The following is a 24,799-nucleotide window of genomic DNA, read 5'->3' on the forward strand; positions in this document are numbered from 1 at the left end:
CTAATTTACACTCCCACCAGCAGTGTGAAAGCGTTCCAGGAGCTGGGATTACAGGCATGCACCACCATGCCAGCCTATTTTTGTATTTTTACTAGAGGTAGGGTTTCACCATGTTGGCCAGGCTGGTCTTAAACTCCCAACTTCAGGTGACCCTCCTGTCTCAGACTCCCAAAATGCTGGAATTATAGGCGTGAGCCACTGTACCAGGCCCTGAAATTATTATTAAATTGTTCTTCAATGGGGACGGCATTGCTGAGTATATATTTTCTATACATTTTACTTCATTTTTTTCTTTTGACATTTATTTCTGCTTAAGAGCACTTGGCTTCAGGGTGCCAGCAGCTTATACCTGTAATCCTAGCCCTTCAGGAAACTGAGACGAGTAGATCACTTGAGGTCAGGAGTTCGGGACCAGGCTGGCCAACATAGCAAAACCCCATCTCTATTAAGATACAAAAACCATTATCTGGATGTGGGGGCAAGCACCTATAATCCCAGTTACTAGGGAGGATGAGGCAGGAGAGTTTGAAGCTGGGAGGCAGAGGTTGCAGTGAGCCAAGATCTGTCACTGCATTTGAGCTTGGGTGACAGCGAGATTTCATCTCCAAAAAAAAAAAAGCACTTTGCATGTTGCCTAATCCTATTCCATAAATAACTCATTTGTCTGTGTGAATGTGTGTGTGTGTGTGTGTGTGTGTGTGTACATGTGTGCATTTGCACATACCTACGTAGACATGCCTGGATGTCTATAGTTTTTTTTTTTTAAACAATAACTTCATAGAGATGTATTCACATACCATGAAAGTCAGCATTTTAAAGTGTACAATTCAGTAGCTTTTAGTATATACACAGTTGTGCAACCATCTTCATTATCTAATTTTGGAACATTTTTATCATTCCAAAAAGAAAACTGTATATGTTAGCAGTCACTTGTCATTCACCAGCTAGTGGCTCCCATTTATCTTCTTTTTGTCTCTATGAATTTGTCTATTTTGAACACAACAAATAAATGAAATCATGGAATACGTGATCTTTTGTGACTGGTTTCTTTCATTAGCACAATATTTTTGCAGTTTATTCATATTATTGCAGATATCATTACTTTATTTCTTTTTATGAAAAAATAATATTTTATTGTGTGAACATATCACATTTGTTTACCATTCATCAGTTGATGGACACAGGTTGTTTTTACATTTTGGTTAATATGAATAATATTAGTTTAATATAATATGCTTTTTATATTTATACAAGGTACTTCCTTTAAATATTTAGATTTTCTTCATCAACAGATTTTTTTCCTATATTTAATATATTATATGTGCTACTCTTCAACTTGTTATGATCTCTGGTTTAACTGTATTAGTCATGCATACATTGAATTTTTCTCTGTATCATTTCTCTTGAGTGATTTTCATCACTATTTCTATTTTGGGAGGCTTTTTCATATTTGACCTACATAGCACTATTTCAATCTTATGTTGTATTAATTATTCTGTTTCCTGATTCTCACATTAACTTTTTAAATTTTGCCATTACATTGATTACTTTTTTTGTTTTTACTTTTGTAACATATTTAGCTCTCTTTTTATTGTAATCTTTTGTGTTATTATCTCATCTTTCATCTTCAATTTTGTGGAGTCACCGTTTTTTAGATTTTATTTTTCTCTTGACATGTTCCCCATAGGTATTTTAAATAACTGAACAAACACTGTACTTATATTAACTAATTGTATCAACTTCATCTATTGTTGTCAAAGTGAGATTTTGCTCTTTTTCTATTCTCACCATTGCAAATCAAACTAACATAAGAAAAGCAAAAATGTTAACTTTTCCTATCTTTTTGTTTTTATGATTTAAAAAAAATCTATGCAAAAAAAAATCTATGCAATTGGAATTTGGAGCCTGAGTATAAATGGCTTTGTATTTTCCTGAAGGTCTACCAAGCTCATACAAAAAGTGAGAGGTGTAAAGAAGACAGATCCTTCTTTATATCCATTTTATCTATTTTTGTAAACTATTTTTATATAAAATTGAGAAATTAATTGTGGATTTTGGATTTTCTTGGATTTATGAGAGATGGTTTGCTGATTGTTGACCAAAATATTTGAAAGCTAGCTACATATATCATTTAAAGTTGTTCTAACATCTGTGCTCAGTCTTTAAAATCAAAGGATTGATTTGTAGATACTTATAGCTTTGATTCTTAAAGCTTTGAAATACAGCTATTTAGGTTTTATTTTCTTATTTACAAAGTTTTCCAATAAGTGTTTCTAGCATATTTAAACATAATGAATAGTTTATCTTCCTTTAAGTTATGAAATTTAAAATGTTAAAAGTATGATATATTTACTTTTATTTATGTAGCATATATATTTTATAGTCTATACAATATAATTAAAAAATGCGTGCCTGTTACCATGCTTTAATAAGGCTTAACACCTTGCTATATTTGTTTTAGATTTTTAAAAAAGAAAGTAAACCTCACAGATAGAGTTGAAATTTATTGTGTCTTTTTCTAGATATAGCCACTAAACTGTATTTTCTTTGGCCTTGTACTAATGTTATTTTTTTGTATTATCTATATAATGGTCAATATTTATTGAGTACTTTAGTATATGTCAAACACTATTATAAGTACCTTTTATTTATTAGCTCACTTAATCATCCACAAAAATAATATACCACATTACTTTATATTAAAATTATATCATACTCTGTGAATCCTACAAATTGTTTTTATGTGTGACATATTTGAGATTTATCAATTCTAATACATGCAGCTGTAGTTCATTTATTTTAGTTATGTAGAATATTTCTATAGATATAAACTTTATTTACTCATTCTCCTCTTGATGGACATCTAGGTTGTACCTAATTTTTCAAAATAATACATAATTCTGCAATTAAAATTCTTATACATTTCTGCTTGAACTGGAACTTGTTTGAGGTATACAAGTGGAAGTGGAATTGCAGATTTATTAGATTTTTCCAAATTACACTGCAAAGTATTCATATTAATTTATGCTCCACCAGTGTATACAATACTTTTCTTCCGCTTCCTCACCAACATTTTGTATTTTTAGTCTCTTTAATATTTGCTATTCTGATGGTTTTGAAATACTATCTTGTTTTTACTTGCATTTTCTTTATGACTAGTTGAAACTTATTATCATTTTACATATTTATCATGTATTTAAGTTTTTCTTCTTTGAATTGTTGCTCTTTGCCTTTTTCTTATTTTGTGGTTTGTCTTTTTCATACCGTTGGTATTTTTCTTATTGATTTATACTAGTTTTAATTTAAGAGTCTGGATATTAATTCTTTGTTCATTATATATACAGCAAATATCCTCTCATAGTCTATGACTTGGCCCTTGATCTTTGTTAAAAGTGACATTTATTCATTCTTCTCTTTGCCACATAGCACATACCTTAAAATCAAAAGTTGACTACAATATTGGACATAAAACAATTCTCAGCAAATGCAAAAGAACTGAAATCATAACAAACATACTCTTGGACCATGTAAAAATAGAAGTCAAAGCTAAAAAAATTGCTTGAGAAATTAAACAACATGCTCCAGAATGACTTTTGGATAAATAATGAAATTAAGGGAGAAATCAAGAAGTTCTTCAAAAATAATGCGAACAAAACTAAAACATACCATATCTTTAGGAGATAGCTAAGGCATTGCTAAAAGGGAAATTCATAGCATTAAATGCCCACATCGAAAAGTTAGAAAGATCTCAAATTAACAACTTATCATCACAACTGAAAGAATTAGAGAAGCAAAAACAAATCAACCCCAAAGCTTGCAGAAGTTAAGAAATAACCAAAATTAGAGCTGAACTGAAGAAATCAAGACTCACAAAAATACCATTTAAAAGATAAACAAATCCAGGAGTTGGTTTTTGAAAATAATAATAAGATATGTTGCAAGCTAGACTATTAAAGGAGAAAAGAGAGAAGATTCAAATAAATGTAATCAGAAATGATAAATGTAATGCTACCACTGACCCCACAGAAATAAAAACAACCATTAGAAATTGTTATGATCACATCAATGCACACAAATTAGAAAACCTAGAAGAGATGGATGAATTCCTAGAGACATATTCCTTCACAAGACTGAGCCAGGAAGAAATTGATTCCCCAAACACTCCAATAACAAGCTCTGAAATTGAATTAGTAATAAATATCAGGTTGGTGCAAAAGTAATTGCAGTTTTTGCCATTGAAAGTAATGGCAAAAACTGCAATTACTTTTGCCCCAGTCTCATAGCCAGACAACCAACAACAACAACAAAAAGCCCAGGACCTGAAGAATTCACAGCTGAATTCTACCAAATATACAAAGAAGAGCTGGTACTATTCCTACAGAAACTATTCCAAAAAATTGAGAAGGGACTCCTCCCTAATCACTTTATGATACTGATGTGGACAGCGGGCAGGAAAATACTAGGTAGAAGAGGGCAGTCCCTGGAAGGGCCCCACTCTCAAGCCTGGGACAGTGGCCCGAAGTGAGAAATTTATATACTAATTTTCCTGATGGAATGTTGCCTTTTCCAAAATCATCCTGGCTACTCATCCCCCCACTTTGTACCCATGAAAACCACAGGCTCCATTGGCAGGGAAGCTGCAGAAAAGCAGGGAAGTGAAAAATAAGCCAGACATCAGAGAAAAGCAGCTTGACTTCAGAGGGATGTCTTGACAGGGAACATCAGAGAAGAGCCTGGCTGGGGACAGCCAAACTCCAGGGAAAGACCACCTTCTCACATCATACCCTTTTAAGCTCCCTTTCCCACTGCAAGCCACTTTCACTGGCAATAAAATCCTCCATATTTACCACTCTCTAATTTGTTCATGCAACCTGATTCTTCCTGGATACCGACCAAGAGCTTAGGAGCCATGGGTGTGGACACTTGAGCTATTTAACACTTAAGCCTTCAGGGGATGGCAAAGCTAATAGGTCACTATAACACATGCTCTCTGGGGCTTCAGGAGTTGGAGTACCCCCCAGACACTGCTGTGGGACTGCACAGAGTTTGGCTTCTGCCAGTTCCCAGAAGCACTCATCTCAGTTACTGCACCCGCTTACTTGCATGCTCCCCCTCCTACAAAGTGTTAAGAGCTGTGGGCTGAGTAAGTGAGGTATCCCTTTAGTGAGTCCCATGAAGGGGCCAGGGAAAATGTTCTGTTTCAATGCCAGCATTATTCTGATGCCAAAATCTGGCAGAGACACAACAAAAAGATAAAACTTCAGGCCAACATCTTGGATGAACATCAATTCAAAAATCCCCAACAAAATACTTGCACACCAAATTCAACAGCATATCAAAACGCTAGTACACCACAATCAAGTAAGTAGGCTTCATTTCCAGGATGCAAGGTTGGCTCAACACAAGCAAATCAATAAATGTGCTTCATCACAAAAACAGATTTAAAGGCAAAAACAACATGATTATCTCAATAGATGAAGAAAAGACTTTCTGTAAAATTCAACATCCCTTCATGTTAAAAACTCTATAACTTAGATATTAAAGGAACATACCTCAAAATAATAAGAGCTATCTATGACAAACCCGCAGCCAATAACATACTGAACAGACAATAGCTGGAATCATTCTCCTTGAAAACTGTCACAAGACAAGGATGCCTCTATCACCACTCTTATTCAATATTGCATTAGAAGTCCTAGCCAGAGCGATCAGGCAAGAGAAAGAAAGAAAGTGTATCCAAATAGGAATATAGGAAGTTAAACTATTCCCTTTTCCAGAAGACATGATCGTATATCTAGAAAATCCTATAGTCTCAGTGCAAAAGCCCCTTCTGCTTTTAAATAATGTCAGGAAAGTTGTCAGATACAAAATCAGTGTACAAAAATCACTGTACAAAAGTTACTAGTGTTCCTATACACTGATAATAGCCAAGCTGAAAGCCAGATCAGAAAGGCAATCCCATTCCCAACTGTTGGGGTCCGTTGGGGGGAAATGAGGGAGGGGCGGGGAGGGGTGGGGAGGTGGGGAGAGATAGCATGGGGAGAAATGACAGATATAGCTGAGGGGAAGGAAGGCAGCAAATCACACTGCCATATGTGTACCTATGCAACAATCTTGCATGTTCTTCACATGTACCCCAAAACCTAAAATGCAAAAAAAAAAAACCTTAGAATACAGCTAACTGGGGAGGTGAAAGTTCTCTGCAATGAGAATTACAAACCACTGCTCAAAGAAATCAGAGAAGCCACACACATAGAATGGAAAAACATCCATACTCATGGATAGGAACAGTCAGTATCATTAAAATGGCTATACTGCCCAAAGCAATTTACAGATTCATGCTATTCCTGTAAAACTACCAGCAACATTCTTCACAGAACTAGAATAAAACTATTTTAAATTCATATGGAACCAAAAAAGAGCTGAATAGCCAAGGCAATTCTAAGCAAAAAGAATAAAGCTGGAGGCATTATGTTATCCAACTTCAAACTGTGTTACAGGGCTACTGTAACCAAAACAGTACGATACTGGTACAAAAACAAGCACATAGACCAATGGAACAAAACAGAGAGCCAGGAATTAGGCCACACACCTATGACCATCTGGTCTTCAACAAAGCTCACAAAAAAAAAAAAAAACTTAAATGTAATACCCCAAACTATAAAAACCTTGGAAGATAAGCTAGGTAATGCCAATATGGACAAAAGACCAGGCAATGATTTCATAACAAAGACACCAAAAGCAATTGTAACAAAAGCAAAAATTGACAAGTGGTATCAAATTAAACTAAAGAGCTCTGCAAGCAAGGAAACTATCAAAAGAAACTATGAACTATCCTTTAAAATGGGAGAAAATATTTGCAATCTATGTATCTGTCAAAGGTCTAATATCCAGCATGTGTAAGGAATGTAAATTTTCAGGAAAGAAACAAGCAACCTCATTAAAAAGTGGGCAAAGAACATGAACAGAAACTTTTTAAAAGATGATATACATGTGGCCAACAAGCATATGAAACAAAGCTTAATATCACTGATAATTAGAGAAATGCAAATCAAAGCTACATTGAGATCCATCTCATGCCAGTTAGAATGGCTGTTATTAAAAAGTCAAAAAATAACAGATGCTGGTGAGGCTGTAGAGAAAAGGGAGCACTTATACACTGTTGCTGGGAGTATAAATTAGTTTAACCATTGTGGAAAGCAGTAGGCAATTCCTTAAAGAGCCAAAAGCAGAACTGCCATTCAACCCAGCATTCCCATTACTGGATATATACACAGAGTAATATAAATCATTCTACCATAAAAACACATTCACACAAATGTCCATTGCAGCACTATTTACAATAGCAAAAACATGGAATCCACCCAAATGCCCGTCAGTGACAGATTGGAAAAAGAAAACGTGGTACACATACACCATGGAGTACTATGTTGCCGTAAAAAATGAGATCATGTATTTTGTGGGAACTTGGGTAGGGCTAGAGACTACTATCCTTAGCAAACCAATGCAGGTACACAAAGCCAAATCCTGCATGTTGTCACTTATAAGTGGTAGCTAAATGATGAGAACTAATGAACACAAAGAAGGGAACAACAGACACTGGGGTGTACTTGAGGGTGGAGGATGGGAAAAGGAAGAGACAACTATTGGGTAATTGGTTTCATACCTGGGTGAAACTCAGGTATGAAATAATGAAATAATCTGTATGAAATAATCTGTATGAAAAATCCATGTGACATGAGTTTACCTATGTAATAAATCTTCACATATACCTCTGAACCTAAAAGTTTTTTAAAAACAGTATTTATTGTTCAGGACTTTTAAACTTCATTAATTTTTTTTTGTTTAGGTTTGGATCTTAATGACATGCTTTCTTAAGTTTGTGAAAGATGCTTTCTTGTACTTAAAAGCTATAAAGTTTTGCTTTTAATATTTATGTCTTTAATAAGCTGAAATTGATTTTTGTGTTTGACATAGGGTATAAATCTGTACTTTAGTTTTCCTTTTCATTGTTTGTTCCTGTGCCATTTATTGCAGTGTCTCCTTCCACCACAGATTTTCTAAAGTACTTAATTGAGGTATACTTGGCATAGAAAAAGTATACATAATAAATATGCACAATTTGATGCATTAGGAAAGAAGTATATATCCATGAAGCCATCATCATAATGAAGACTATAAATATATCCATCCAACACCCTATTTATTTATTTAATTTATTTTCTTAATATAAGACCTACCTTGTTAACAAATTTTAAAATATACAATACAGTATTGTTAACTACTATCCTGTATAGTAGATCACCAGAGCTTAATCATTTTGTACAAATGAAGCTTTGTACCCTTTAAGTAACACTTCCCCTTTTCTTTCTCCCCACCCCAGCACCTGGTAACCACCATTCTACTCTCTGAATCTAAGAATTTGATTATTTTAGATTTCTTATAAATGTGTGATAATACAGTATTTGTTCTTCTGGTCAGGCTTATTTCACTTAACATCATGTTCTCCAGTATATCCATGTTGTTGCAAATGGCAGAATTTCCATCCTTTTTAATGCTGAATAATATTTCATTGTACGTGTATACTACATTTTCTTTATCTGTCATCTGCCAACAAACCCTAAGGTTGTTTCCATGTCTTGACTATTGAGAATAATGATATAAGGAAGATATAAGTATATATATCACTTTGGGATCCTGAATTAAGTTTCTTTTGATCTATATATACCTAGAAGTGGGATTGTTGGAACATATGGTAGTTCTTTTTTTACTTTTTTGAGAAGATGCCATACTGTTTTTTGTTTGTTTGTTTGTTTGTTTGTTTGTTTGTTTATAATGGAAGCACCAATTTGTATTCCTATCAACAGTGTACAAGAGTTATTTAGAGAAATGTCTATTCATCTCTTTGCCCATTTTTAATTGTGTTGTTTGATTTTGTTTAATTGTATTATTTGTTTGTTACTTGCTATTAGTTGTTTGATTTACTCTTGTGTTTTAGGTATTTACCTCTTGTCCAATGCATGATTTACAAATATTTTCTCTCATTTCATACCATTTTTATTTTGTTGATTTTTGCCTTCGCTTTGCAGAAACTTTTTAGTTTGATGTAATTTCACTTGTCAATTTTTGCTTTTGTTACCTGTGCTCTTGATGCTTTTTCTGAAAAGCTAAATCATTGTGAAGTTCTCTGTTGATAGGATTTTTTGTTTTCTTATGAGTTTTATGGTTTCAGGTTTAACATTTAAGTTTTTAATCCACTTTGAATTGATTTTTGTGTATGGCATAAGGGTCAAATTTCATTCTTTTGCATGTGGATATGCAGTTTTCCTAACACCATTTAATGAAGAGACTATCCTTTCCTCATTGTGTTCTTGGCACCCTTTTTGAAGATCAGTTAACTCTATGTGCATGGGTTTATTTCTGGGTTCTTCACACTGTTACATTTATCTACATATCTTTTTTCATGCCAGTACCAAACTCTTTAGATTATTATAGCCTTGTAATGTATTTTAAAATCAGGAGTGTAATACCTCCAAGCCTTTTTTCTTCTTACTTAGAATCATTTTGACTATTTGGGTTATTTGGTGGTTTCATATGAATTTTAGCAGTTTTTTCTTTTTATTTCTGTAAAAAAATATCACTGTGATTTTGATAGGATTTGAATTCAATCTGTAGATCACTTTGGGCAGCATGGACATTTTAACAGTATTAATTTTTCCAATCCATGAATATTGAAAGTCTTCTTATTTATTTGTGTTTAATTTCTTGTCAGTTTTCTAGTTTTTAATATTCAAGTTTTTATTCTCTTTGGTTAAATTTATTTCTAAGGATTTTATTCCTTTTGATGCCATTGTAAGAATGTTTAATTTGTTTTTTAGATAGTTCATTGCTAGTGTATATAAATGCAACTGGTTTTTGTATGTTGATTTTGTTTCCTGCAACACTGTTGAATTTATTTGTTCTAACAGATTTGTGTGTTTATGTGTGTGTATGTGTGGAGTCTTTAGGCTTTCTGTATATATCACCAGATATTACTTTTTCTTTCTGATTTAGATACTTTTTCTTTTTCTTGCCTAATTGCTTTGGCCCTTACTTCTAATACTGTCTTGAATAGAAATAGTGAGAGTGGGCATCTCTTTCTTGTTCTGGAACTTAGAAGGAAAACTTACAGCTTTTTATCATTGCACATGGTATTAGCTGTGGGCTATTCACATATGGTCTATATTGCATTAAGGTCTACCCATACCTAACTGTTCAGTATTTTTATCATGAAAGGGTGTTGAACTTTGTCAAATGTTTTTCTGCACCTGTTGATGATAACATTTTTTTTATCCTTTATTCTGTTAATGTATACACAAATCAATAAATGTATTTCTGACATTTATTGATTTGTGTATGTTGAACCATCCATGTATCTCAGAGATACAGCCTACTTGGTCATGGGGTGTAGTCTTTTTAATGTGTTGTTGAACTTGGCTTGGTAACATTTGGTTGAGGGTTTTTGATCATTGTTCATTAGGGATATTAGCCTAAAATTCTGTTTTTTGGTAATGTTTTTGTCTGACTTATGTATCAGGATGGTGCTGACTTCATAGAATGGATTGGAAATATACCCTCTTATTTTTTAAAGAGATTGAGAAGGAATGATACTAATACTTCTTTAAATGTTCAGTAGAATTCACCTGTGAATGTATCTAGTCTTTTGCTTTTCTCTTTTGGGAATATGTTGATCACTTATTCTCTTCAATTGTTATTGGTCCGTTTAGGCTCTCTATTTCTTGATTTCAAGTCTTGGTTGAGTTAATGTATGTAGAGATTTATCCATTTATTTTAGTTTGTCCATGTTGTTGATGTGTAATTGTCCCTAATAATCCCTTATGTCCTCTACATTTTTGTGGTATCAGTTGTAATGTATGTGTATTCATTTCTTGTTTTATTTTTAGTCTTCTCTCTTTTTAATTTTAATTTAAATTTGTTAATTATTTTATGTTTTCAAAGGAAAACCCCTAAGCTTCACCTTTTTTTTCTATCTTTCTATCTCATTTATTTCTGCCCTACTGTTTATTATTTTCTTCTTTCTGCTAATATTAGGCATAGTTTTTTGTTTTTCCAGATTCTTGAGGTGTAAAGTGAGATTATTTGAAATATTTCTTTTTTCTAAGTGTACATATTTATTGCTGTAAACTTTACTTAGTACTGCTTTTGCTGCATCCTATGTGTTGATATTTTGTGTTTTCATTTTTGTTTTTCTTGAGATACTTTCAAATTTCTTATTTGATCCAATTCCTTTTCAGGTATCTTTCATCACTGATTTGTTATGTCTCCATTTTGTAATTAAATTTATACATATTCAGGGTCCTGTTCTATGTGCACATTTGGTTACTCATATATCATCCCTCATAATCTGCTGTCTTAACTGCCATAGTTTTATAATAATTATTTGTATCTAATAGTATAAACACTATTCATCACCATCTTTTCTTTAAATTTTTGACCTTCAATTTTGTTCTTTTATGTGAATTTTAGGATCACTTTTCAAGTTCATAAAATTTCTTATTTGGTTATTGATTAGAATTTATAGATTTATGTGAGTAGAATTATCTTCACAGTATTGAGTCAAGCCTTAAACATGGTGATATGTGTTTTTAAAGATGTTTTGTCTGTCAATAATAATATCAGTTTATAATTAATATGGTTAGGCTTTGTGTCCTCACACAAATCTCATCTTGAAATGCAATCCCCATAATCTCCATGTGTCAAGAGAGTGACCAGGTGGAGGTTATTGAATTATGGGGGCAGTTTCCTTCGAGCTATTCTTATGACAGTGAGTGAGTCTTCATGAAATCTGATTGTTTTATAAGTAGTTCTTCCCCCTTTGCTCAGCACTTTTCCTCCCTGCTGTCTTGTGAAGAAGGTGCCTTGCTTCCCCTTCAACTTCTGCCATGATTGTAAGTTTCCTGAGGCTTTCCCAGCCATGCTAAATTGTAAATTAGTTAAATCTCTTTCCTTCATAAATTGCTCAGTCTCAGGCAGTTTTTTATACCAATGTGAAATGGACTAATACAATAATATTCCTTTAAAAATGATTGTTTCCATGTTTATTCCATGTCCTGAATTTTACTGAATTATCTTCATTATAAAAGTTTACCACAGATTTTCTTTGATTTTCCCTTTAAACAATTAAATTATGTCTAATTATGACAGTTGTTTTCTTCTCAAATATAAGGTTGTTTTTCTTTTTCTCTATCTTTATGTACTAACTAAAAATCGCTAGTAGATTTTTGACAAAACAGGGATGATAGGGACATCCAAGTCTTGTTCCTAATTTTAGCAGGAGTTTTAGAAGTTTCGGCCCAAAGTATGATATTGGACAGAGGCATTTGACAAATGTCTGTATCAGATTAAAGGAATTCCCTTTTATTGAATTTGCTAAACATTTTTCATTTTATTTTCGTGTTTTATTTAATATTTTCTTTGCAACTATTAAGATATTATTTTTCTTTCTTAATTTAACGTATTTATATAGTATGTGAATTTCCTAATATCATATTTTTTTCTACATAAGCAATATTTGCTGAAGATGAGTTGTTATTGCTTTTTTTAATTGCTAAAGTCAGTTTTCTAGAGTATACAGTTCTTGCACCCATGTTTGTAAATTTCATGATACAAAACCGTGAAATAAATAGATATGAAATGTTAGTTGGATGTAATTGATACTTATGTAATATGCTTTCCAGCATCATCAGACAATGCATGTTTAGTAAGTGCATTTGGAACATACCACTATGTGGGTATTCCGCTGTTACTGATTCATGGTGTTTTTTATCTCTTCTATTATCCTTGCATATTTTCTGTCTAATATTTTCAAATAGTTTTAAAGAAAGGCTGTCACAGTATCTAATTACAATTGTAGCTTTGTCTTTCTTTTTTTCTGTTGGTTTTTGCTTCATGTATTTTAAATCTTTTTTTTCAGTGCATATACATTTAGGATTGTTATGTTTGTTGGTGAACTGGGCTTTTTATCATCATGTATGGTTCCTCTTTGTCCCTGGCAATGTCTCTGATATTTTTATTTTCAACTCTCTAGTTGGAAATGGCAGCAGTCCTGCTATTTTTTTTGAAGTTCACTTGCTGCTGGGCCAGAAGAATGACCATGCTTCACCTCACAATCTCTGTAGCTGGAGTGAGGGCATGGACTGTCACTTCTTGTGGCATTAGAGCAAGGTGGTATTAATCAACACAGCTTTACCTATTGTTTCTTGATGCAACAGAGGCTCTGTTTCCATTTACTTTAGTGTATGATGGGTATGACCTGCAGCACTCCACCTCATTATGTCAGCAGGAGGATTTTTGGGCTTTGTTTTGGCCAGAGTTTGTTGGAGTTACTAGGTTGCAGGTGCTGTAACACTCAGGTGGAGATATAAAGGAGAAAAAAACTAATTAGACCCTCACCCCCCACTCAAACCAGAGGACTCACCACTGGGTTACCCTCTTAAGTACCAAGGTAACTAGCCTTCCAAGGTAACTTGCTTTTCTCCACCACTGAGAGCCTTCTGATAGTTTTGTATATTTTATTCCAGAGTTTTCATTGCAATTAGCAGGAACAGTAGAATGGAATGCACTTATTCCATCTTATGTCAAATTGTAAGTCTCTCATAATCTTCATCTCCTGACTTGCCCTGACATCTTCTGATTTTTTGGTATATCCTGTGGAACAATAGTGGAGCCAAGTGAGGTACCCCTAAAGATACCAAGTTCTTAATTTCCTTTGTTCCTTTGGGTGTGTTTTTCCTTCTGCCTTGACTGTCTTGACATCTTGTCTAACTCCAACTCAATTCTCAAAGCTCACCTGTGTCTCTTCCTCTGGTCGGCCTTCCATGTCCATCTATGCTAGCTTGTACTATCTCTCATTCCCTTCGTGTTTTTGTGCTTGTTATTGTCATAACTCATATTATATGTTTTAATGTTGATTTTTTAAATTATTTGTTTTAATTATCATTCTTATTAAGCCACTTGTTCTTTGAGAGTGACAAATATGTATTTTATCATTGTTTTACTGGTACTTACTTTTTGGTATATGGTTGGAATTGTCAATTATTGAATAAACAAATGAATATGTCATTATTTAAACATATGTGACAGTAGCTTTGAAATATATGTGAATGAATGTGAAAGTAAAATGTAGAAATCTTAATCTAGAGGTGTTTATGATCTCCTAAGAATAAATTTTTGAGGTAGCCAGACTGCCTCTCTAGAGTCCTCTTCTCTGGACAGGGCATCTCTAAAAGAAAGGCAGCAGCCCCAATCAGGAGCTTATAGATAAAACTGTCTTTCTGGGACAGAGCACGTGGGTGAAGAGGTGGCTGTGGGTGCAGCTTCAGCAGACTTAAACATTCCTGTCTGCCAGCTCTGAAGAGAGCAGTGCATTTGCTAGCACAGCGATTGAGCTTTGCTAAGGGACAGACTGCCTCTTCAAGTGGGTCCCTGACCCCCATGCCTCCTGACAGGGAGACACCTCCCAGCAAGGGTTCACAGACAACTCATATGAGAGAGCACTGGCTGGCATCTGGTGGGTTCCCCTCTGGGAAGATGATTCTAGAGGAAGGAGCAGGCAGCAATCTGTGTTGTTCTGCAGCCTATGCTGGTGATACCCAGGAAAACAGGGTCTGTAGTCGAACCCCAGCAAACTCCAGCAGACCTGCAGAAGAGGGCCTGACTGTTAGAAGGAAAACTAACAAACAGAAAACAATGGGATCAACATCAGCAAAAAGGACAACCACGCAAAAACCCCATCTGAAGGTGACCAACAGTAAAGACTAAAGGTAGATAAATCCACAAAGATGAGGACAAACCAGTGGAAGAAGGCTAAAAATTCCAAGAACCAGCATGCCTCTTCTCCTCCAAAGTATCACAGCTCCTCACCAGCAAGGGATCCAAACTGGACAAAGAATGAGTTTGACAAATTAACTGAAGTAGGCTTCAGAAGGTAATAACAAACTCCTCCTAGCTAAAGGAGCATGTTTCTAACTCAGTGCAAGGAAGCTAAGAACCTTGATAAAAGGTTAGAGGAACTGCTAACTAGAATAACTGGTTTAGAGAAGAACATAAATGACCTGATGAAACTGAGAAACACAGCACAAAAACTTTGTGAAGCATCCAAAAGTATCAGTAGCTGAATCAATCAAGCAAAAGAAAGGATATCAGAGATTGAATCAACTTAATGAAATATAGCTTGAACAGAAGATTAGACAAAAAAGAATGAAAAGGAATGAACAAAGCCTCCAGTAAACATGGGACTATGTGAAAACACCAAACCTGATTCATGTACCTGAAAGTGACTACAAGAATGGAAACAAATTGAAAAATGCACTTCAGGATATTATCTAGGAGAACATTCCCAACCTAGCAAGACAGGCCAACATTCAAATTCAGGAAATACAGAGAACACCACAAAGATACTCCTTGAGAATAGCAACCCCAAGACACATAATCATCATATTCACCAAGATTGAAATGAAGGAAAAAATATTAAGGGCAGCCGAAGAGAAAGGTTGGATTACCCACAAAGGGAAGCCCATTAGACTAACAGCGGATCTCTCTGCAATAACCTTACAAGCTAGACGAGAGTGAGGGCCCATTTTCAACATTCTTAAAGAAAAGAATTTTCAACACAACATTGCATATCTAGCCAAACTAAGCTTCATAAGTGAAGGAGAAATAAAATCCTTTAGAGACAAGCAAATGCTGAAGGATTTTGTCACCACCAGGCCTGCCTTACAAGAGCTCTTAAAGGAAGCACTAAATATGGAAAGGAAAAACTGGTACCATCCACTGCAAAAACAACCCAAAATGTAAAGACCATTGACACTGTGAAGACACTGCATCAACTAATGGGCAAAATAATCAGCTAGCATTATAATGACAGGATCAAGTTCACATATAAAAATATTAACCCTAAATGTAAATGGGCTAAATACCCCAATTAAAAGGCACAGAGAGGCTAATTGTATAGAGTCAAGACCCATCAGTGTACTGTATTCAGGAGGCCAATCTCACCTGCAAAGGCACACATAGGCTCAAAATAAAGGGATGAAGGAAGATTTACCTAACAAATGGAAAGCAAAAACAGCAGGGGTTGCAATCCTAGTCACTGATAAAAAAGATTTTAAACCAAGAAAGTTCAAAAGAGAGAAAAAAGGGCATTACATAATGGTAAACGGATCAATGCAACAAGAAGAGTTAACTATCCTAAATATATATGCACCAAATGCAGGAGCACCCAGATTCATAAAGCAGGTTCTTAGAGACTTACAAAGAGACTTAGACTCCCAGAAAATAATAGTGGGAGATGCTAACACCCCACTGTCAATATTAGACAGATCAACAAGATATGAAATTAACAGGGAATTTCAGGACTTGAACTCAGCTCTGGACCAAGCAGACCTAATAGACATCTACAGAACTCTCCACCACAAATCAATAGAATATACATTCTTCTCAGCATCACATTATACTTATTCTAAAATTGACCGCAAAATTTGTAGCAAAACACTCCTCAGCAAATGCAAAAGAATGGAAATCATAGCAAACACTTTCTCAGACCACAGTGCAGTCAAATTAGAACTCAGAATTAAGAATATCACTCAAAACTGCATAAATCCTTGGAAAATGAACGACCTGCTCTTGAGTGAATTAGTGGGTAAATAACGAAGTTAAGGTAGAAATAAATAAGTTCTTTGAAATCAATGAGAACAAAGACACAATGTACCAGAATCTCTGGGACACCGCTAAAGTACTAAATACCCACAGGAGAAAGCAGGAAATATCTAAAATCATTTCCCTAACATCACAATTAAAAGAACTAGAGAAGCAAGAGCAAACAAATTCAAAATACAAGAAATATCTAACATCAGAGCAGAACTGAAGGAGATAGAGACATGAAAAACCCTCAAAAAAAATATCAATGAATCCAGGAGCTGATTTTTTGAAAAGATCCACAAAATTGCTAGCCAGGCTGATATAGAAGAAAAGAGAGAAGAATCAAGGAGACACAATAAAAAATGATAAAGGGGAGATCACTACTCATCCTACAGAAATACAAACTACCATCAAAGAATACTATAAACATCTTTACATAAATAAACTAGAAAACCTAGGAGAAATGGATAATAATCTAAAAGAAATGTATAAACTCCTGGACACATACACCCTCCCAAGAGTGAACCAGGAAGAAGTCAAATCCTTGAATAGTTCTGAAGTTTAGGCAGTAATTAATAGCCTACCACCTAAAAAAAGCCCAGTACCAGATGGGTTCACAGCCTTACCAGAGTTACAAAGAGGAGCTGGTACTATTTCTTCTCAAACAATTTCATAAACAGAAAAAGAAGGAGTCCTCTTTAACTCATTTTATAAGGCCAGCATCATTTTGATACCAAAACTTGTCAGAGACACAAGAAAAAAAGAAAATTTCAGGCCAATATCCCTGATGAACATTGATGTGAAAATCCTCAAGAAAATTCTGGCAAACCAAATCCAGCAGCACATTAAAAACTTATTGACCATGATCAAGACAGCTTCATCTCTGTGATGCAAGGCTGGTTCAACATATGTAAATCAATAAACAAAAAGAGAACTATTGACAAAAACCACATGATTATCTCAATAGATGCAGAAAAGGCCTTCTATAAAATTTAGCACCGCTTCATGTTAAAAACTCTCAATACACTAGGAACTGATGGAATGTATCTCAAAATGTTAAGAGCTATTTATGACAGACTTACAGCCAATGTCATACTGAACTGGCAAAAGCTGGAAGCATTGCCTTTGAAAATGTGCACAGACAAGGATGTCCTCTCTCACACTCCTATTAAACATAGTATTGGAAGTTCTGGCCAGGGCAATCAGGCAAGAGTGAATTAGAATAAACTACTTTAAATTTTATATGGAACTGAAAAAGAGCCCGTATAGTGAAGACAATCCTAAGCAAAAAGAACAAAGCTGGAAGCATCACACTACCTGACTTCAAACTATACTACAAGGCTATAGTAACCAAAACAGCATGGTACTGGTATCAAACAGATATATAGATCAGTGGAACAGAACTGAGGCCTCAGAAATAATACCACACGTCTACAACCATCTGACCTTTGATAAACCTGACAAAAACAAGCAATGAGGAAACTATTCCATATTTAATAAATGGTGTTGGGAAAACTGATTAGCCATATGCAGAAAACTGAAACTTGACTCCTTCCTTATATCTTACACAAAAGTTAACTCAAGATAGATAAATATTTAAATGTAAGACCTAAAACCATAAAAACCCTAGAAGAAAATTTAGGCAGTACCATTCAGGACATAGGCATGAGCAAAGACTTCATGCCAAAACTCCAAAAGCAATTGTAGCAAAAGCCAAAATTGACAAATGGGACCTAATTACACTAAAGAGCTTCTGCACAACAAAAGAAACTATCATCAGGTTAATCAATCTACAGAATGGGAGAAAATTTTTGCAATATATTCACCTGTCAAAGGGTTAATATCCAGGAATATGTTTATACTGTTAGAGGGATTGTAAATTAGTTCAACCTTTGTGGAAAACAGTGTGATGATTCCTTAAAGATCTAGAACCAGAGATACCATCTGATCCAGCAATTCTATTACTGGGTATATACCCAAAGAATTATAAATAATTCTACTATAAAGACACATGTGTATGTATATTTATTGCAGGACTAGTCACAATAGCAAAGACTTGGAACCAACCTAAGTGCCCATCAAAGTTAGACTGGATAAAGAAAATGTGGCACACATACACCATGGAATATTATGCAGCCATAAAAAAGAATGAGTTTACGTCCTTTGCAGGGACGTGGATGAAGCTGGAAACCATCATTCTCATCAAACTAATACAAGAACAGAAAATCAGACTCCACATGTTTTCAGTCATAAGTGGTAGTTGAACAATGAGAACATGTGGACACAGGGAGGGGACGGACTGTCACACACCTGGGCCTGTAGTGGGGTGAGGGGCTAGGGGAGGGATAGCATTAGGAGAAATATGTAATATAGATGATGGGTTGATGGGTGCAGCAAACCACCATTGCATATGTATATTTGTGTAACAATCCTGCACATTCTGCACATGTATTCCAGAACTTAAAGTGTATAAAAATTTTTTCCGAATAGTAAAATAGATATACTCTCTTGTGTATATATTCTCAACTTCATTGCCCTTTCTTTACTTTGTCCTCTATCCATGAACAAAAACTCTAATACAATATCAACTAACTTCTAAGGTTTCTTTGAACACTGCTGTAGAAAAACATGCAAATATACTAACTGGTCTCACTTCAGATATATGTTCACCAATCTCATACTGTTGCAGCTTCTTCATTCCTGTTGTTCAGCTAGTGGGAATGAGTGGCACACAGTGGGTTTTTTGCTCCTGTTGCTCAGTAAGCAGGAAGGAATGGTGCTCAGTGAGCAGGAAGGAATGTTGCTCAGTTACGTTTTTGTTCCCGTTGTTCAGTGAGTGGGATGGAGGGTTATATCTCTTTTGTTCCTGCTACCCATAGCTTGGTGAATGGGAGGGTTACAGATCTTTTGTTTCCACCATGCACTGCACAGCTTGGTGAATGCTGAGTTCTTGTCTCATGACCAAGAGGAATAAAGTACAGGGACACCAGAGAGTGAGTAAGTTAGAGAAGAATTTTGTTGAGCAACAGAAGGAAAGCTCTTAGTGTAGGGTACTCTGAAAGTGGGTAGCCCTCTGTGAGGCTGAGTCTGGGATTTTTATGGGCTTAGAATGGGGGGTTACTACTTACTAATTGGTCCATGAGTGGTCTTGGGAAAAGCAGCATTCAATTAGTAAAAAGACATCATACAGAAGGAACCAATCGAGAGAGTGAGTGAATTGGGTATAGAAGTTCTCACTTTGGTTGTGGACTCTATCCAGAACTGGCAGTTCAGTTTTGGGCTATCTTTGGCTTGATGGTTGACTTTCACTGGGACCTGTCCTTGTCTGCTTAGGAATCTGTCTGTCTCCTATTGCTATCAATACAATATTTCCTCATTTTATTTACTTTCCCTCTTTTTGATGACTATTGTACATCTTTTCTCTGCCCTTACATTTCCCAATCCCTCATCCTCCATTCGCTTTCTTAGCCGATGGTCTTTCTGATTTTATTGAGAAAACAAACTAACAAAAAAATCAAAAGGGAGCTCCCATATGATCCCACCACCACATTTCCCTTACTGCTCTCTTTTCAGTATGGTCTCCTCTCTGCATGTTGTGTATACTCAATCTTTGCGTTTTTTCCACAAGATCTCATCACCTTTCTCCTACCTCAGGAGATAGTTCTAAAATTCCTCCTCTCTCTTCTCTATTATCAATTTTTTCTTTTCTACTAATCTTTTTATCAATTGGCATAAAATGTACTATTTTCCCAATCCAAAAATGAAGTTTTCTTACATGTCTTTGTCATACTTATTCTTCATGCTAATTTGTCATTTATCTGTATTTATTAATAAAGTGATAAATTATTCAAATTGATTTATAGTCAATCATGTTGTCATTTCTTTATACCATAATAGAGTAGTTAATTAATGCAGCATAAAAACTTATTTTCAAGTTACATACATTTATTCATAAACTTGAGACATATTTTACATTTTAATGTTTTATGTCCTGTACCCTACTTAGCTAAGAAGTTCAGAGCATATTTCACCATTAAGTTATGTGTTTAAGTTCCAGGTAAATTATTCATTCATAACCTCCCAAAAATATATCATCCTGATTTTTTTTTTTTTTTTTTTTTTTTTTTTTTTTAGCTGGAGTTTTGCTCGTTGCCCAGGCTGGAGTGCAATGGCGCGATCTCGGCTCACCGCAACCTCCGCCTCCTGGGTTCAGGCAATTCTCCTGTCTCAGCCTCCTGAGTAGCTGGGATTACAGGCACGCACAACCATGCCCAGCTAATTTTTTGTATTTTTAGTAGAGACGGGGTTTCACTATGTTGACCAGGATGGTCTCGATCTCTTGACCTTGTGATCCACCCGCCTCGGCCTCCCAAAGTGCTGGGATTACAGGCTTGAGCCACCGCGCCCGGCCATCATCCTGATTTTTTAAATTCTGAGGAGAAAAATATAATCTCCTAGTTAAGTGGAAAATTCCATAGTTGGCTTCTGTAAGACTTTCATTCTAAGCAACTTTAAATGGAAACATTTTGTGTAGAAGTCTAAATTTTCTTTCTTTATAGTAATTCACATTCATTGATTGGTATTCTTATTAGTCAGTTGAATTGATTAATACTCCTAATTTTGTTAATAGATTTCAACTTTATATTTTTAGTCCAATTGACGTTAGAATTTATTATTACCATACACAAGATCCATAGTACTGATCTAGTATTTCCAACTCTAATAAATAAGAAGAAAAGAAGAGAGAAAATCATACTTGAATTCCTGGTCAAGAATTTGTTTGGACATATTTGTGGTAGATGCTGGCAGAAAAATGTCTGTAGGTCTGGGGTGTCGCAGCCTTTACTCAGGACTGCTCAAGGATCTGAAGTCACCCAATTCCCGTCTCCTAAAGGGCATTTATTTCCTGACTTCTTAATGCTTAGTTTCAGTCTTAAAAAAAGATATTTGTGCAAATTTGTGGAAATTTTGAAGTGCTTGCTTTTCCTTAGTGCTTTTTTTTTTTCTTAATTCCAAATAGATATTCTCTTTCTCAAGACTGCAGCCCTACTTTTGCGTCTCACTCAGCTGCATTTGCCCAAGGTGATCACTAGTTGCTCTTTTAAACATTGTATTTACTTGCTGTCCATAGCACTAAATTCTGGGTTTCTTTTTCCCTCCTGGACTACCCATTTCTCCATCTCCTTGGCAGTTTCTCTTCAGGATCTAATTGTTTAACATTGTTCAGCTTCAGGACTAATCTCTTGGACCACTTATCTATCTACAAAGACGATTTTCTGACTCCGTGGCTTTCAATCTCATGTAATTGCTGATGACTTACAAATTGTAGTCTACTACACATGCTCCTGAGCTTCACTTAACATCTGGCCATTCAATAAGTTTCTCAAACTTAACATATTTATAATTAAACTCTTAATTATTCATCCTAGTTCCATTGCAGTCAAACCTATTCTCCATTTAAGTTAATGGTGATTTTTGCTTGGTCTTAGGAAAAAACAAATAAAACTTTGCCTTTTTTTCTTACAAAGGCTACATTCTTTTATTTAGCTAATCCTGTTTGCTGTACCTTCAAAATACATTGCCTGTATTTGACCACTTCCTGTGACCTTCACTGCTATTACCCTTGCCTCCATTACCTCCTGCCTGTATTACAGCCATAGCCTCTATGAGAGAATCACAGTTCAGGTGTGTTCTTGCTCTGAGGATTTTGTACTTGTCCTCTCTGTCTGGAATATATTTTTTTTTAGTAAACTCCATGGCTTACTTATTTACTATCTAAATTCTCTGAATGTTTCTTCTCAAAACTGGAAGTATACTCCTACCTAGCAGCAATTTCCCTCTGCTTCACTGGTTTATTCTTGTCCAAAAGACTGATGTTTATTCAGGGAGATTATAAGTTTCAAGAGGACAGACATTTTTATTTTTTATTGTATCTCCAGGGCCTAGAATATACTGGCACATTGAATTTTCCTCTGCATTTTTTTGGCAGTCAGATGAAAATTGGAACTATGACCTATAGCATAATTCTTATTATCAGTTATAAGGATGCCTATCAATTTTTATACAAAATGTTGCCTTAAACTAAATTATACAAGAAATATATAGGGTGAATACTATAAAGTATGCAAGTAAGCATAGGAATAATGCCTGAATAGTTTTAAAAATAAATTCAGTTATTGTAATTCTATTTGTGTGTTCTATACTAATACTTTTTAATGGTTAAGTGTATAACATGAAAGATATGTATACTAAAGACAGAAGTCATCTCTATTTCTTTAAAATAATTTGAAATAATTTTTATAAAGGTAGCAGTTTAATGTTATGAGCAATACATCACCCTCATGTCATATGCATAGCCGCTCATGATCCATAACATGTAAATGTTTCACCTTGGCTTCAGCATTATGTATGGACAAAATTAAACATATCTTTTCCCAGAATCATTGTGAATAAAGGTCATATCTGTAAAATCATGTTTATCATAGAATCTGTATCATAGAATTTAAAAATTACTAAAAGTAGAAGTGACCACAGTAGAAAAACAAGTAAATGCATTACAGTATATGATGAAATATTACTTAACCATCAAAGTTTATGTTTTCAAAGAATTTTGAGTTTATGAAAGTTATAGTTTTATGAAAAAATCTCTATATAGCTACAGAATTCTAATTGGAATAAAATGCACCAAAATGTTAACTGTATTTCCCTCTAGTTATAACATTATAGATAATTTTAATTTTATTCTCTTATTTTTGTATAGTTTCCAGAAAGTCTATAATGTTTGGTTGTAGTTTTATAATAACATCAGAAATAATAAACATAATTTTTAAGGGATTAGTACTTCTTCCATAACTATGTTTTGCTTTCTGTTCATTGATGACAAAAATTTATGTTTTGTTAGACTTGAATAGACCACTAGTATTTAATGATAATCATTTTTAATTTCAGTGTACAATATATTGTAACCTAACTTTTGCTTTTTAGACAGTTTTTAAAGTGTATCTCAGAATTGTACTTTTTCTCCCCCCTACAGACAGCCTTTTGATTGATTATCAGTTTACCTTCAGCTTATTACAGGAAGATGATCGCCACCATACTGCTATAAACTTTATAGCAAACCCAGAACAGGTGAGGAAAGCGTGTTATCTTTTAACATATAGTTTTACTAGTGTCAATGGACACAAGTTGTTTTTTTTTTTCATCTTTCATTGTGATTTTACCTCTTGCCAGAATTATCACATTGTAGGGCCATTATAGAAACTACCAATAAAACTGATAATTTTTTCTGTCTATGTGATTAAATAATTTGTGAGTTTGATATTACAGACTTTGCAAGTATGTGCATATATATATATATATATATATATATATATATATATATAATTTTTTTTTTAGACAGAGTCTCACTTTGTCCCCCAGGCTGGAGTACAGTAGCTCCACCTCAGCTCACTACAACCTCCACCTACCAGGTTCAAGCAATTCTACTTTAGCCTCCCGAGTAGCTGAGATTACAGGCATGCACTAGCATGCCCGGCTAATTTCTGTATTTTTAGTAGAGACAGGGTTTCACCGTATTGGCCAGGCTGGTCTTGAACTCCTTACCTTTCCTGCCTTGGCCTCCCAAAGTGCTAGGATTACGGTCATGAGCCACCACGCCCAGCCAATAGCCCTATATTTTAAATTTTATATTATTTCTCTCTTTATATATTCTTGTAACAAAATTTATGCCTATAATTATACAAACACAGTTTGTTCTTATTTTAAAAATAAAACTCATGAATTCAAAGCATACTATATTAAATGTTTTCCTTTTTTTAATACTATTTCATAGTAATAGGTTTTTATTATCTTTTTATTAAGTCCATACTTTGAGTTATATGAATGATGGCTTCTTTAATGAAATTATCACATCATCGATATAATTGTATGAGCTTTTGAAGTTTAAAATATGAAAGATTAATTGCGAATTTTACTATCAATTCATCGATTCAGTAAAACACTCTTAGGTTGTCTAGAAATAACACACATATATTGCTATCCTTCTGGGGCTTTATTAATTTTAAAATCCTGAGAATGGAAATGTCAACCATAGCGTTTAGTT

General features: G+C 34.5%; 1 protein-coding gene across 4 annotated transcripts in view; it reads left to right on the forward strand.

The window, feature by feature from the left end:
* The window catches only part of ATRNL1 (attractin like 1), an 811,767-nt gene that overhangs the window by 318,541 nt on the left and 468,427 nt on the right, over window positions 1-24,799 (forward strand). For all 4 annotated transcript variants that reach the window (XM_039465348.2, XM_074382946.1, XM_074382947.1 and 1 more), the window contains one exon: window positions 23,732-23,826. In XM_039465348.2, the coding sequence (XP_039321282.1) occupies window positions 23,732-23,826 (95 nt within the window). The remainder of the gene's footprint in view (window positions 1-23,731; window positions 23,827-24,799) is intronic.

This window comes from Saimiri boliviensis, chromosome 12 (genome assembly GCF_048565385.1).
Source record: "Saimiri boliviensis isolate mSaiBol1 chromosome 12, mSaiBol1.pri, whole genome shotgun sequence".
Taxonomy (NCBI): Eukaryota; Metazoa; Chordata; class Mammalia; order Primates; family Cebidae; genus Saimiri; species Saimiri boliviensis.